Source organism: Microtus pennsylvanicus, chromosome 15, assembly GCF_037038515.1.
Source record: "Microtus pennsylvanicus isolate mMicPen1 chromosome 15, mMicPen1.hap1, whole genome shotgun sequence".
NCBI lineage: Eukaryota > Metazoa > Chordata > Mammalia > Rodentia > Cricetidae > Microtus > Microtus pennsylvanicus.
Genome location: NC_134593.1, coordinates 22,132,728 through 22,149,565, shown reverse-complemented (window position 1 = coordinate 22,149,565; position 16,838 = coordinate 22,132,728). Strand labels below are relative to the sequence as shown.

The 16,838-nt window shown below is 44.5% G+C and overlaps 1 protein-coding gene across 2 annotated transcripts in view; it reads right to left on the bottom strand.

Annotated features, from left to right (window-relative positions):
• The window catches only part of Rnaseh2b (ribonuclease H2 subunit B), a 38,272-nt gene extending 26,958 nt beyond the window's left edge, over positions 1-11,314 (bottom strand). For both annotated transcript variants that reach the window (XM_075949369.1, XM_075949370.1), the window contains exon 1: positions 11,236-11,314. In XM_075949369.1, coding sequence (XP_075805484.1) covers positions 11,236-11,296 — 61 coding nt within the window. In that variant the 5' untranslated portion in view covers positions 11,297-11,314. The remainder of the gene's footprint in view (positions 1-11,235) is intronic.
• Positions 11,315-16,838: the final 5,524 nt, after the last annotated feature.

Here is a 16,838-nt window from a genome sequence, read left to right as displayed (position 1 = left end):
CAGATGTGGATATAAACTGAAGCAGTTTTGTATACTGCAGAGGTTTCAAGATAAATATATTTCCTCTAAATATGAAAAAATAGGCAACATATTTTTGCCTATCAAAAACCCTAACAACAACAAATTCACAGTGACAACCGCCACCAGGATACAGCCTCCTTGGCTCTCTTTAGCATCCTGAAATATCCTGATGGGACAGTACCAACCGCCAAGTTGATCTTCCCTAACTGCCTTTTCATAGGCAGATTCCAAGCAGGCACAGCTGGGTAAAAACAGCCACCCAGTCCTGAGCCAGCTTCACCATCAGCTGGACTACTTCATGTGCTGTCTCAGGCTGGGACTATCATACAAATAAAACCCCCGCCCCCACAGAAGCTTTATTCCCTTGTCTGTTTCCCTGTCCCTGTCCATCAATCCCTCTGGTCTGTCACCTCTTTATCCTCTAGTCCCCACAGGACAAGGTGAAGGACCTCACCTGCTGCAACCTGGCAGCCCTGGTATAGAACTGCATTATCCAAAGGAAATGACAGATATTACATAAATTCAAGTCCCATATGCAATTTAAATTTTCCTAGAAGCCACCTTAAGCATAGGTAAAATAAATTGTAATGATATACATTTACCCTAATTTATTCAAAATACTTTCATTCCACAACACACAGACAAAAATTTCACATGAAATATGCTGCCACAATGTTGTCTGTGGGGTTTTTATCAGAAGGAAACAGTTCTCTGTTCTTAAACTGCTAAGGACATTGACCATGAAAGGGTGTTCTGAGTTTCTCAACCTCTCTTCCTGGTGGCTGATTCTGTGTTTGGTTTTTATTCTCTCAGCATGGTGTATTTTACTGTCTGACTTAAGTCTTTGTTTCAGAATAAAACCCACTTGCTCCTTTCTTGTTTGTTTGTTTAAGATTTCTGTATTTATGTGCATAAACTTAAGCTAACTTCTGCAAAGCCTTTGACCGCTCTTCAGGGCAACACTCACCCCCAGACTGAGTTGTGAATTATGCCTTCTTTCCCCACTTTCTGAAGTCTTTGCAGGAGCGATCTTATTTTTCAATGTCTTACAGAACTCTCCAGTTAAGCAACTGGAAGCAGGGCTTTTCCTGGGAAAAGACTCTGAATTTAACCTCTTTAATGTGTCTGCTAGATCTTTTCTGAGCTGACTTTGTAACTTTTCTATCTAGGAATGTGCCCACATCATCCATAAAACCTATAAGGTCGGCAGCACCGTTCCCTCTTTCACGCCTCCCCTTGGTCAGTCTGGCTTCGCTGACCTTCTCGGGTCTGACTGTGTTTACTTTCTGCTCTGCGATGGGGTGCGTGCACTAGGTGATAGTGGAAGGTGAGGCTGCAGGCCCATGGCCGGTCCGGTTTATCGATCTCTCCATGCGCATCACTGTCGCAGCAGTGCTTTATTTTTTTGCCTCTCAAAAGTATTTTTTTTTAAGCTTCCCTCATTTTTCTTTTGTGGTTCATTGGTTACTAGGGCTGCTATTTAATTTCTACGCATTTGTGAATCACTCAAATTCCCTTCTGTAACTGTTTCCCACACTCACTTCACTGTTTTTGTACAATGCATTTGGTACATTTCCGATCATTTTAAATGCTGATGACCTGTTAGGTCAGATTGATTTACAGTGCTGCTTAGGTCTTGTTTGGGGAAGCTGGGAGACCCTCTTGACTGTCTGATCCCTGATAATAGTGATGTCTGTGTGTTCTTTAAAATTCTGTTCTATCTGATGAGATTTCACAGTTATGCCGTCACTATGCAGACAGTCTGTCTTAGTTCTTAGAATAAATTCCTAAGCTCTGACTAAAGCCTTTGCAGAATAAACTCAACACCTCAGCCTCCTCTAGGGCAGTCGCACCAACTACCTTCCTCACATTCCGGCCATACTTTCCTGTTAGTTCACACCTTGTACTTTTAAATAACTGAACATTACATGTTAGATAAAATACAGTATTTGTGTCAATTCTGTAAGTTGCTTGTCCTTCCCTAACTCCTAGGAATTGTTGCTGGTTTTCAGTCAGGCCAGTGGCTTTCCTGGGCTAACGGTGAGTCTGTATTCTCTAGACCCAGCTACAATGCCTCTGTTCAGTCTCCTTAAGTCATCGTCATCGGCACTCAGTCCAGGTAAGTCTTTGTTAAGGGGCTCTGCGTGTGGCAGCAAACTTCAACACTCAGGCATTCAAACTACTGCCTTCGCTTTTATTTATGGCTTTCCCAGGCCATTAGTCAGTCAGAGACAACTCCCAGCTTTTCCCTGCACGGTCTTCAATGTGTGCGTTCCCTACGAACAAACCAGAGTTCCCAGAGCAGCACATGGACACCTAGTTCTCTGTACGCTCCCTTTAAGGTTTGGGCAGGTTACTGTTTACCAGACTGGTACAGCCCTCACAGAAAAATACCCTAAGGAACAGGACTTGTCCCAGAGAACAAGCTCTGAGCACCAAGTCGTGTCAGGTAACAACACCCTGAAAGGGAGACTTTTCCAGGAAGCCAAAGACAGGTCAACTGGGGACAATGCTCTCGGAGTTGGATTGTTTTTTTTCTTTTTCTTTTTTTTTTTTTTTTTGGCTTCAAATCAAGTCTGGCCTGTCCCTTTGTCAAGGCTGCTGACGGGGGCAGGAATGGTGATGGGAACAGCTCCAGCCTTCAGGTACACTCAGCTGGAAGAGCCAGAAGCAGCTTCTGCCTTCATGGCTTCCAGGAGGCTGGCTCTCGCTGCACCTGGAGACCAGGCATGAAAGAATTGTACTGCTGTTGTGATTTTATGTCCCTTACTCTCATGTAGTATTCCACAGAGAAAATAACTCCTGCCTGCAGACTAAGAGTTTCTGCTGAAATCTAGAAAACCCTGGATCATCTGGTGGGCTGTTCTTTGCCTATGAGACTTGGAAGATCCTGTTTCCCCTTAAACTTCTTTTTTATTTGTATCTAGAAGGGGTGAAAAACATATAAATTAATTAAGAAAGAATAAAAGTACATGTTTATACTAAAGGACCCAGTTTTTAGTGTAGCAGGAAATGATGAGAAAAGGAACTTTTGGAAGGTTCCAACTATTTCTCCAGCACAGGTTCATGGTACCTGAACTCACCAAGACCCATTGGCAATCTTACTTCCACTACCAAGTAGTGTGACCTTAGGGAAGAAAGTGAACTTGTCTTGCCTCTGTTGTTCAACTATGAAATGGGCATGAGAACTCATTTAGAGGCATCTTTCAGGCTGACATGCACGTGGATGAGCCCAGAGCACAAAATAATTACTTAATTTCTAATTAGTTTACTTCCATAAATTCCTGATAAAGTCAGGGATATACAAGAAATATAAAAATCAAAATAGAATTAAGAGTCACAACTTTCATGGCGTTAAAAGGCCTTACAAGCAGCCTTCCTAGAAAAGGCTGTCAGAGACTGTTGTCTTGGTGATCTGTGTAAACAGAGACAGTGTAAAGTACTTGGTAGAGTTTCTTGCACACAAAACATTCTCAGAAAATCCAACGTGCATCCTTCAGCTTTAGAAAAAGCTCACTAAGAAAAGGCAAAGCAAGTCTTGATACTTCAGAAGTATACTTCATAAGAAACATTTCCCAACAGGGTCAGGCAGAACGGATGCAGTGCTGGCTTTGCTGGCCATTTTAGAGGCAGGAAGAGCTCAGCGATGCTCTTGATGCCACAGTCGGCCACTCTGCTTCCTTATATCCCCAGCACTTGGCTCTGATACTTGAACATTAAAGAACACAGACCACTGACAGGAAGACAACTGTACCCATGAATATAAAATTAAAAATAACAACAATGGTAGTATGTGTTGATCATTTATGGTCCTACCAGGCACCAGGCGGTCCTCTGGATAAGTTATGTAATGTCATTCGGATGGCATTTCTGTGAAAGAGGTATTCTACTCAGTTCTGCTTGTGGGATGAGAGTCCCAGGGCTAATCAAATGTGGAAAAGTGCTGCCACCAGGCAAAGTTTGAAACTGCGACTTTGTCATTGCCATAATCAAAAAATAAAAACCCCACAAACTGTAGCTTGTTTCTTCTTACGTGCTAGGTTGTCTGTGTCCCTCTTGTCTTGCCATCCCACATGCTTGCAGAAGGGACAGCTAATAAGCTTGCCAAGCCAGGCAGTAGACTAATACCAGGGAGCTGCAGAGAAGGAAGGGGGATCCAGGAAAGCCAAAGGGAAACATACAAGATCAAATAAAACTAGATAGATGACAGAAGTTTATTATGTGATGTAAGAAACATCTAAAAACATAAAATCAAATTTCATAGATGGTACAAAAACTTATCTATTAGGAATTATATTCTCATCTACAGAAACTCCAAGTTATCTGAGACGCAGGCACCTGGCAGGTATCAGCGCAGACCTCAAGACTCCGGAATATAAGACATGCAAGACAAACCAGCATGGTGTTCAAGTTCCTTGCAGCTTTCAAGACGCTAACTTCAAAAATAACTACATGCCTTCCCTTCCCAAGATGTAAGCACTACCATCAGCAAGACTAGTTCACGTTCCTGGCTTTGAAGCCCTTGTCTCTTCACAAGCTAATCAAAGGGGAAAAAGGTACACACCAGGAAAATGCTTCCCATGATGGGTTTATCGAATATAACTTTCCTGTGAAGCTTTGGAGACAAAACTAAATCTATCCTCACCAAGATCAAGGCAAACAAAGGCTGTGATTTTTCAGGATTATCTCTACAACAGCCATGTTTCTAGGAATGGCCTGTTAGGAGAGAAGACGTTGGGGAAAAAAAGAGTCAGGTCCATGATATTATGTGGGATGTCCTTCTGTATGCTGTGAATTTGTGTTGCTTTTACTGGTTGATGAATAAAGCCACTTTGGCCCATGGCAGGGCAGAATACACCTAGGCTGGGAAGCCAAAATGAATATAGGGAGAAAGACAGTGGGATGGAAAGAGAGATACCAGCAGCCATCAGGAGTTAAGATGCCATAGCATTACCAGTAAGACATGGGCCACGTAGCGATACAGATTAATAGAAAGGGATTAATTTATATGTAAGAGCTAGTTAGTAATAAGCCCTGAGCCATCAGCCAAACAATTATAGTTAATATTAAGCCCCTGAATGATTATTTTATTAAGTGGCTGTGGGGCTGGGCGGAACACAGAAAAGTTTTCGACTAAAGGTTCACAGTTGACAGAGCCATAAAGACAGCTTGCACTATCTAGGAAACAGGACAGTTCTGGAGGGGGACGTGGGGTACCTGAGACCAAGAGGGGCTGGCTCATCAAACAGAGCAGACAGTCACAGCTGGTCCTCTGGCTTTTCTTGTGATGCTGCATTGCCACTATGTAGCATGGGGCAAGCATAGGTTCTGGAGAAGCGCTTAAGGGAGGTGACAGTCTATGACACCAAAACCCTCGTATTTGTTGGACAGAGTCTTGGTTCCCGATAGGTAAGGTAGTGATGAAAAGATCAAATACAGTGACATATGCAAAGGTGTGCTGTAAGGTATAAGGGCTAGAAGATCCAAAGACAAAAGGTCTTCTAAAATGATGTAATCCTTGAGAAGATAAAGGTGAATAAAATTAGCTCTTCAGGTTCACACATTCTTCACAGATTAAGAAAGATTCAGGTAGGAAAAAGAGCAGTTGTATTGAGTGTGTGCTTTTGTTTTCTTGTCACTGTTCCCTAAACAGTACAATCTAAAATGAACTTACATACCTTTGTAATACTTCATTGTGTACTACAAATAATCAACAGACGATTTAAAGTATATGGGTGGATTATGTATGCAGATACATAAAGGACCAGAGTATTGTTGGAGTCTGGCATCTACAGAGCTTCTGGAACTAACAGTCTCCCATCCATCCTAGGGGACAACTCTAACTTACTGCCACAATCCTATTCTCCATACAAATAATCCGTGATACCCTTGCACAGACCAAGAAGACCACCCCTAACGGTCACTCCAAAGTTGGACCTGGGAGTGTCAGGTCCAGTTGGGGTGGCTGCTTCTCGTGCTATCTGCACAACACACTCCCTTCTAGGAGAGCCCCCACACCCTTAAGTCCACCTCTCCCACTGTGTATCACAGGGGAGCCACCTCCTAGCTGCTGCTATGTGTGTGGGAGATTAGATTGCAGGGACCCTTTGGAGGTGACCAGCAGTGTGTCTTGGCTACAATGTATGACTTTGTCTCTATGACTTCCCCACCAAAAAATGAAATAAAAACAATTAAGTTGGTGATCCTATAGTCTTAGCAAACCAAGGCCTTCATGAGCGTCTGCTCAAGCAGGAGAGACCTCAAGCACCACCCAAAAACTTGGGGGGGGGGGGGTAATACACAGTTGTGACTTCTTCACAGGTCCTTCAGCTTTTGACTGGAGCACAAGGAAGGATTCACAAAGGAAGCTTCAAGTAACATGCTTCAGACACTCAGAGATACCCTCCGAAGCTGCAGCCTTCATCCCTGCTGACAAGCTAATGGCTACAGAGGAAGAACACACCTGGATTCCCCTCAGCTCCTAACTTGAGTAGGAATTTAACACTGGTAGAAGAGGTCCCACCCATAGGAAGGGCCCGGTAAGAAGGGTCTTGACATTGGGTTTCAGGAATTTTCCAAGCTGAGAAAGCGGAGATAGGATTGCAGGTACATAAAACGCCACCAACAGTCAAAGAAAGAGAAACTTGGCTTTGTGGGAACTACAGTCGCGCCTTGAAGCCAGAGCAGAAACTGGCACAAGAGCAAAGACGGTGTTAGGGAAAACACTGCAGGAAGAAATGAAAGGAGATATTTTGGGGGTCATTATAAAAACCCACTCTGGCTCTGGCCCTGCTGAAAGGGGACAGAGGGTGGACATAACACTAGCCCACAAGACAGGCTCTGCTCTCCCACTGCAGAAATGAGAAACAGAGACTCTGCAGGCGGTAGCCAAGGACATAGAAGTGATAAAGCAGGGTCCAGGTGTCTTTCATTACAGGCAGGCTTCAGCCCTGACTGAGCAGTTGCCTAACGTTCCAGGTAATGCTCTATGGTGTGGCAAACCTTTGCCGTTCCCAGGATGCTATTCAAACTTTAAAATTTACTTTCTTCTATGACTTTTTATTCTGGCCTGAGGGATAAAGCTATAGGAGCCATAGTTGTTACTTGCTCCACATCTTTTGGAACGATCACTAAGAGGACAAGATTACAGCAACAGATTACCAACTGGCAACTGAGCGATTCCATCCATCACCTCAGAACGTGCTCAGCAGCCCGGAGCAAATCCAGCAGACATCTGAGAAAGGTCAGCAGGGCCCCACCAATAAACGCTGGATAAAGACAAAGCCAGATTTGTGTGGAAAATATTAACCGTACTCCTTGCTGGACAACCCAGAAACTGCCTGCAGGGAATGGGGAGCCTTCCTCCAACGAGTCCTGCTGAATTATTCAAGGCTGTCTCAAGGCTACAGTTGGATGGGCCGGGCTCTGTACCACCTGCCAAGGGAAGGGCAGCTTTCAACACACACAGCTTGTTTTTAAACGCTAGCCTGCACGCACACAAAGGGGGAAGAGCCCACTTCCACTTTTCTCCTGAGGTTAACCCTTAGGTAAAAGGAAAAGGTCAGCTGTTTCCTAGGACCACTGACAGAGTCTAAAGCAGCCCTTCTTTTACCTTGTATTTCACACTTTCTTTCTTGCCCCCAAACTTATGTGTTTCTTGGGGACTGGAAAGATGGCTCAGAGATTAAGAGCATTGCCTGCTCTTCCAAAGGTCCTGAGTTCAATTCCCAGCAACCACATGGTGGTTCACAACCATCTGTAATGAGGTCTAGTGCCCTCTTCCGACCTATGGGCATACACACAGACAGAATATTGTATACATAATAAACAAATAAATATTTTTTTAAAAGATGTGTTTCTTTGGTTTTACAAGGCTATTAATCAGAAATAGTGTTAATATAAAGTCCTTCCATCATTAAAGAGGAAAATTACCTCTCCCTTCTATATCTGATTTTTAAAAAATCTTTTTCAATGAGAACATAATCCTAAAATGTAGATTCTTACAATGTTTCAATTCTTGTTTTGTTTCGTATTTAGAGACCATTTGTGGTCATCATGACATCCCAGCTAAAAAGCTACTGTATATGAACACCAGGATGGCAGGCCTGGGATTCCCTAAAATCTACCTGTTCTTTAGCCTCCAGAAGAACAGGCCACCACCTATGCTACCAGCCTAAGTGACGTACAAAGTTGTTTCCTTTACCTCTTAATATGAACTTTTGTAAGATACAAAGGCATAGCACTGATGACAAATATGTCCAGAATTGAGGATTTGTGCTGAAGCCCAGTTTGATCCGGGGACTTCCTCACTTAGGGGGCTGATTAAGGACATGTTTACTACATGAGGACCCACATATGTGTCCTACATTATTCCACTCTCCTTTTATCGTCACAGAACACTAGGGTTCCCAGTGTGCGCACACTTCCTGGGAGGTCTTCCCTAATTGCCACAGGCAGTCTCCTGCCCACCTACAGTCATGACGGGTCCTGAGTGACTCTCACACCTCACCCAGCTAGCTCAGCAGAACTAACAAGTGTGCAAATGTTTGACTACAAAACAGGTATTAAAAAATATGCCTCACCATTTGCCTTCTTTGGGGGGGGGCAGCAAAGAGGGATGGAAACTTACAACCTAGTCCAAAAATAAAGATGTGAATGGCCTTAGAGTAAGTGAACAGCCATCTGTGTCGTACTCCAGGCTCCATGAGAGAAGCGTTGCATTCATCCCAGATGCAAGGAGGTCTTGCTGCAACACCCCAGCTGCCTGCAAAAATGAACCAGCCCTCCATGGCCCAACTTTCTTTTATCTCGGATTTTCAATTTAGCAAAACAAAATAACCTGCAACCAACTTTTAAATATAATCTTTCCAACTATTCCAGGCAACCTGACTGTAAATTAAATGCTGGGGGAGCATCATCACAAGATTAGGTAGCTGTGCCCCGAAGTTATACAACCCTCTGCTCACTTTGGGAACAGTACAGACCACTTCTGCCAAATACCCTTGCCAACATTCATATACTATTTATAATCTTTATGAAGGGCCCAACTTCATTGTAGCACTTAGTTAAGGGAATACAGTCTCCTGCTCTTGACTCCACAGCTACCTGGAACGACTCTTCACCTGCTGCAAGGAACAACAAAGTGTGAAGGTGGTCCTCATCCTGGATCCTGCCATGCACTTCTTGACTGTGGAAAATCCTGTCCATTGCAGAGTGAAACCTCAGGAGTGTTTACCGGGGCCGGTCCTCACTGTGGTAGTTCCAGGGGTGTCCCCGGGTCAGCCACAGCAGTACTACTGCTTGGGAATCTAGTGAATGAGCATATTCTTGGGTCTCAGCCCATTCACTCCCAGGAGGCAAATGCCCTTACATTTGAGGGCAGTCACCAGAAGAGCTAGCAAACGTGTGTACCTTTAGAGCCTGCAGGTGTCATTAAAGGCCATCTGGAAGAACGGAAGACAGGAAGTTCAAGTTTGAACAGTTTCGAAACCCCCAATCCCTGCCACTGACCACAGTACTATCGGCCTAATGACTAAAAGGTGAGAGGGCATCTCAGCTTTTAACAGACACTGGGCTGGAATGCTCCTCACCACCACCCCATAGATTTAGTACACCTTCCATGTTGAGGGATGCATTCAATACTTGACTCTCTTCATTTCTGGGTTTGATATGATTATGACACACTTTAAGAATGAAGTCAACATCAACAAAACAGCCAACAAAATAAAAAAAAACCCTCAAATTATGACCAGCTACTTGTGTGCATCTACATAGTATCAACATACTTGATTACAAAAGAATGAGGCCCCTACCCTGAAAATCGAATTATATTGATGTAACCGTAGTGTGAAAGGAGGCTCCCCTTCCCCCAATTAAAATAAGGTATCCAGCTCGCCCTCTGAAGGACCACCAAAGCCACGAATGCTCACTAGCCGCTTTTCCATCCAAACACTTGCAGTAAGGTATGGCTTAACTGTAGTTCTTCATGGGCGGCTGAATCAGTAACGACCACTTCAGAAAACCGTTTTGCAGTACTAAAGCTAAACCCACAAGCACCGAAGAAGAGATACCACTCCAGGGTAGAGACACTCTAAAGACATGAATGTCTGTGTCCATCGACAGCCTCCAAAGTGTAACTCCTAAGAGTTGCAAACCGGAAACACCGAATGTCATCAAATGTCATCCATCCTCAGGAGGGTAGTATTGATACACATACAAGGAACTAGAAGCAGCAATTACAAACAAGCAAACAAACAAAAACCAACCAACAAAACCCAAGGAAAAAACAACAAGGATGGATCTAGCAGAAGTCATACAGAGGGAAGGAAGACAGGAATCCAAACAGGCACAACTAATCCAATAACAGAACATCTGGGGTTCTCTACAAGCGGTATGAGCTGCTAGCTGATCGGCAGCAGACCACGTTCAGCTGGGTGAGTTGCATACTCAAAATCCATACATTTGACTGTGCTTAACCCCTTACAAAGAAGAGGAGCTATGTACACAAACGATGTACGTGTCTGGTTGTTATGCTAAGACTGTAAAAACCTACATCATTGGGTATTCGTACCCTGGTGAAGTATATTTGCTGCAAAAATGTTCTGCGTTTGCTGGGCTAAAATTCAAAACTAAAGTGACTAGGGAGTTTCCTCTCCGCCCACGCTGTAACATTAAATTAAAGTGCCTATAAAATGGCGGGCTGTTTCTAGCTTGCAGTCCCTAGCCCAAATTTATTTCATTTGGCATTTAGTAGGTTCCTGCTTATGTGGCACCGACTGTCCACTGTCCCAGGCCCCCACATATCCTGATGGCTGATCCTCATGGGATAACGAAGGGCCTGGTTCTGGGGGTTCGACTGCCACTGTGTCCCGGAACTGCTTTAAACCAAGCTCAGCTTAACCGACACAGCTTCCCCAACTTAACATCACACTTGGGACAACGCCGCCCTCCGCAGGCCTGGTGGGCTACACCCGCAACAACACACCGGTGAACCCGCACGCTCTCACTACGCTCCGCGTTTGGAGCTCCCGCCTGACGTGACACGTGACCAGGATGTGCAGCAAACTGTGGGGCACCGAGGATGTGCAGCAAACTGTGGGGCACCGAAGGCCGGCCCGCGCTCGCCAGGACTTCGCGGGCCTGTGCTGACCCGGGCAAAAGCCTCGCGCCGCCGCCACCCTGAGTGCTCCCGGCCCACGCGCCGCCCGCGTTTACCTGGAAGTAGGAACACAAGCTGCCGGGCAGCCAAGTCCCCGCGGTCTCGGCCTTCAGCCATGTCTGGCACCGCCGGAAGTGACTCGGAGGGGCCCGCCAGCCCGAGCCACCAGCGTGCCTGCGTTTCCGGGCCCGCCCGCTGGGCTTCCTCTTTGAATTGTGCGCGGGTGTCTCAGGAGCCTTGGAGTTCCGCGGCTCTCACACCCCCAGCCAGAGGGAGCTTTTATGTGTTATTGCACACGTTGAGGTTTCTAATGCATTCTGTCGTGCCTAAGTCCTGAAAGACCCCGAGAAGATCACCACGGAGTCACACTTCTGAATGCAAAAGGAAGGTTTTATTTATTATATAGGGGCTAGCACGGGTCCCCTACCTAGTAGTCTGACTCAGCAGATGGAGGTAAAAGGACCACGTCTATCATTGTAAAGGGTTTATAACGACAAAAACCACAAAGCAGTCACAAGATGACAGTTTCAAAGTACAAAATTGCTTATCCTATATACCAATTGACTAAAGGTTAGGTAAAGCTTAGCTATTATTTTTTGATAGGCTGTCGTCTTGGGGGATTCATCTCTCAAAGGGCCAGCTACCTAGCAGGGACAGTAGATTGTCCTGAGCTGTTCTTTCTGGGCAGAATATGCCCTTAATGTTCTTTCTTACCCAATCTAATAGCGGGGTGTGTGTGTGTGTGTGTGTGTGTGTGTGTGTGTGTGTGTGTAGGGAGCAGTGTGACACACAGGCAACATAACCGTGGAGCTCTGAGTGATAGTATAAATATGACTGAAGCTTTTGAGAAAGGACATAGAGCAGCCAGTGACACCAGAAGTCGGTCTGGATCTCAAGACAAACGCTGAGATTCTCCTGTTGTTAGGGTCCTAGAGAAGTCCCTAAGGAAAGACCAGCAGCCATGTATGCAATAACAAGAACACTTTATTAATTTCAACATTGGAGTGGCACATGGCAACCTCCTAAGAAGGCCGCAAGCTCCTTTTAAGCAAAGTTAGGGGAATTCCAGGGAGGAAGGATTACTCTGCGGCTGATTTGTGGAGGAAAGATTAGTCTGGGGACTATCTGGTGGGAAGTCCTAGAGGTTAGGGACCTTTCAGCAGCGGGGTAGAGAAAGCTACCTTTAGTTATCAGGAGACTGTGGTCTTCTGCTGTGCCAGCAGAAGGTCAAGGGGCTTGATTGGTTGCCCCTGAGTATGTGGTTTTCTCCAACAACTGTTTGCCCAGCTCCAACCATCTCCAGTAAACCAAAAACTAAGGCCTTGTCCCTGGCAGGAGCTATGACAAACCTGTCATGGCTCTGGTCTCTACCAGGGTTACTAGGAGAGCCTGTCAAGGCTCTGGGTTGGAACTCCCTCCCCCTCCCACCATCAGACCTGAATCACTTAAAAATACCTACTTCTACCCATATTACTCCAAGAGAAAAATAAGACTAAGCAGGAACACTTCATGGTTTTGTCAGACAAAAGCAGTCAGTGCATTTGTGCAATGCCAAAACCCCAGCAGCTGGCCCCAGGAATACTGCTGCATTATCCAGTACAGCTCTACTCTTGTGCCAGTCTCTCCTAGCTGAGGGTAAGAGTCACAGAAATGGGGCAGGATACAAAGACAGGACACTGGAGGGAAAGGGGGTCCCCCCTGGGACCTGCTTTGCTTTTCATGCTGGCTTAGAATAGAGAATTTTGACATAATTGGACCGTCAAGATGGCTGAGTAAGCAAAGGTAAAAAAAAAAAAAGAATCAATTTGCCTTTCCGGGGAGAAATCACTGCACACAGACATAGCTGAGAGGTTAATAAAGGAAAGGGTCTTCAGTCATGCTGTATGTCTGGCTCTGGCTAATGCTCAAAGAGGAAACAGCATCTAACGGAAGATGTTGCGAGCTTCTACACACCTTAGGCTTATGCATTTCTCATAGGCAGTCGTCCACAAGTCTCTTTCAGGTCCTGCCCCAGGTTAGTTACACTGACCAGTTTAAACAGAAATAGAAGACTACAAGTCTGGCCACTTGGGCAGATGGGAGATTTACACGGCAAAAATACTGCCAGAATTATTTAAGTACAACAGTATTGTTCTTGTCCACCTGGCAGAATTGGGCTTTTCCTGGTGAGAGCACAGAGAACCTCATGGCAGATCAGGGCTTAATGATGGGTGTGATCCCATGCTACTCCCTTGAGCATGTTCAGAGGCATGTGCCATCTCCCAGAATAAAGATTGTTCCTTTCTTTAAAGATTTATTTTATTTATTTATTTTATGTATATGAATGCTCTATCCATGTGTACACCTTTATACAGAAAAGGGCATCAGATTCCACAATAGATGGCTACCAGCCACCATGTGGTTGCTGGGAATTGAACTCAGGACCTCTAGAAGAGCAGCCAGTGCTCTTAATTGCTGAGCCATCTCTCCAGCCCCATAGGATTATTCTTTTTTTTTTTTTTTTTTTTTGCTTTTTCGAGACTGGGTTTCTCTGTAGCTTTGGAGCCTGTCCTGGAACTAGCTCTTGTAGACCAGGCTGGCCTCGAACTCCCAGAGATCTGCCTGCCTCTGCCTTCCGAGTGCTGGGATTAAAGGCGTGCAACACCACTGCCCGGCCAGGATTATTCTTTAAATACTTGTAATTTCTCTACTTTAAATATAAACAGGAAGCATGATTTTAAAAATGTCCTTGTCAAATTTCTAGCCAAAGCAAATAAGCCTTGCTTATTTCTTATAGCGAACAGATCAGAGGTGAATAATTTGTTACAAATGAGACATTGTTTTGGAGTTGGGAAGATTTTTGAAGCATACAATACTCAAATTGTGAAAAGATTGCCCCTGTGTTTATGACCACAATAGTAGTCACTAAACATTGGTAGTGACTGAGCAAGTTATCTAATATACAACTAGAGAGGGCTGAAGAGATGGATGAGATAGTAAAGTGTTTGCCATGCAAGCTTGGGAGTTGGGATTCAGTCCTCAGCACAAATGGAAAAACAGACTGCAGTTTTGGCACCTGTAATCACAATGCTGAGGGTGGACAAGACAGGACAATCTCTGCGACTTGCTCCCAGATAATCTGGCCAAATTGGTGAGCTCCAGGTTCTTAAGAGACACTGTCTTAAAAACTCTGGTAGACAAGGAGTGAGAAAGACCCCAACATTGACCTGTAGACCCCACATGTGGACATGAACCTTGCACATACACCCATGCTAATCTACCACACGCGTGCGCGCGCGCACACACACACACACACACACACACACACACACACACACACACCAAAAATATTAAACTTATGGGCAGGGACTCTGTGTACATGTTTCTATTTTAAACTGTCCCGAGGGTTCAGAAGGCATGAGCAAACTTGAGAGTTGAGTGTATGCTAAACCTTACTGTTAAATACATTTCAAAATGCTCAGCCTGTTAAGTATAGGCTTGTAAAAAGGAAGAGAGGCATAAGCTTGGGAATAAAAGAAAAAAAACATTAATCTTAGATTTCATATCATTCCAACAGTATGTAAAATAATTCACAGGCTAAAGCAAAGATACAAGGGGGAGTAGATGTCTAATTCTCTCTGAATTCTTGTGAAAGCTCTGTTCGTGTGTCGTTTATATGACGTCACTCTAGGTGAAACTACTTTTGCCGTCAGTTGTGTGTTCTATACAACATACAGATGGCATTTGTATATCATTATAATAGGCTCCAGACCTTTGTAGACCCTGAGGCCTTAGCACAACTGCCTCCAAGATGGAAGTATCATTCAGGCTGTAAAAATCAGCCCATAGATAGCAGCACCTGCCAAAATGAAAACAAAGACCCAGTCTGTCAAAGTCCATACAATTCGGGGAAGGTCTCTAATGTACTAACCTTGCTTTTTGACTCTTGCAGTTCTCCTTCTTACTAACTGTTCTTACTAAGGAGGTGGTTTAAGCCAGGTTATGGTTTTGTTCTTAAAAGCTCACCCTGAGCCGGGCGGTGGTGGCGCACACCTTTAATCCCAGCACTCGGGAAGCAGAGGCAGGCGGATCTCTGTGAGTTCAAGGCCAGCCTGGTCTAGAAGAGCTAGTTCCAGGACAGGAACCAAAAAGCTACAGAGAAACCCTGTCTTGAAAATTAAAAAAAAAAAAGCTCACCCTGAGAAAGGCTCAGTGCTATGAATCCCAAACGCCCAGCACACTGGTTGGCTAATAAAGACTTTTGATTGGTTTAAGTGCCAGAGTGGTCATCTCTGGTGGATACCCCATAATAGTAACCAGACACAATAGGAATACAATTTCTACCATTTTCTCCAGAAATAGTTTCTCTACTAATAACCTTGTTCAAAACCAGCCGTGGCTTCTCGTGTGCCCTGTGTAGCGCTGTCCAGCCTGCTCTCTCTGGTGAAGGAAGGACACAAAGCAGGGCAGACAACACAAGGTCTAACCTTGTCTGAAATTTCCACACAGGAGATAAGTGAACTGCCCCAAGCACATACCCTCCCTGCCTCCGAGCAGAGACAGCTCCAATGTTAACTTTATTCCCCAAACTGAGTGGCCTCAGGGAAGAAGTATCAGGGATCAGTACATGGACCTTACTCTTCTCCCTTGGTTTTATGTGTAAACCAGGCAGGCCTGAGATGATCTTCAGACCCTCTGTACCATTTCCTAGGCCATGTTGGATAATATTATACTGATTTCGCCTAGAATAACTATAGTAAATCTGTAAATTGTAACCAGTGGCTCATTTTCAAATGTTAGTACATTCCTCCAGGATCGACTGCTGTTGCGGAATATTCCTTTCCACAGTGTGAAGATGCGCCTTTGTGATGGGCTTAATAAAAATCTAAAGCCAGGCAGGAGATAGAGATTTCTGGACAGAGCGTTCTGGGAAGAGGCAAGGGGGAGTCGACAGCCGGATGGAGAAGAAGTAGGATGGGGAGTCCAGAGTAAAGGTAACTGAGCCACATAAAAGAGCATAGAATACAACTGTGGGTTAATTTAAGTTCTAAGAACCAGTTAGGAACAAGACTAAGCTAAGGCTGAGCTTTCATAATTAATAAGCCTCAGCGTTGTTTGTTGTGAGTTGGTGACCCAAAGAAAAGTCCAGTTACCTATGCTGTCCATTGTGGGTGCTTAAATATCTAAATACAGGGTCTGCTATGTCAGTGACCACTCAGCTCAGTTAGTGCGGGATGCTGGCGGTTGGTTCCATCCTGCAGGCCACAGCTGGAAGCCCCATCTCTGTATGCTGCTGAGTACCCGCCCACCTGAGAGACTTTAGGACTAGGAAGCTACATCTACCTCGGCAGCAGATGAGAACTTTGCATAGGTTCCTAATTGGTAATTTGCTAATAGATTTTTCCTCATTACCTTTATATCAATCTTTATGTATACTTGTTTCAAAAAAGTAAAACTTTGGAACTTGATTTCTAATGTGTTGAGAGATTTTACAAATGATTTGCATGACATGACTGAATATTCATTTCAACACTGATCTTTCGGACTATTAAACCGCCCTTTAAAAGCTCAACATTTTCAATAAAATACTGATTATAAAGTATGTATGTCAGCTTATCTTGAACCTTTAAAATCCAATCTTTGATGTACAAATAATGTTAAACTGCCAAGAGTGGCCTAG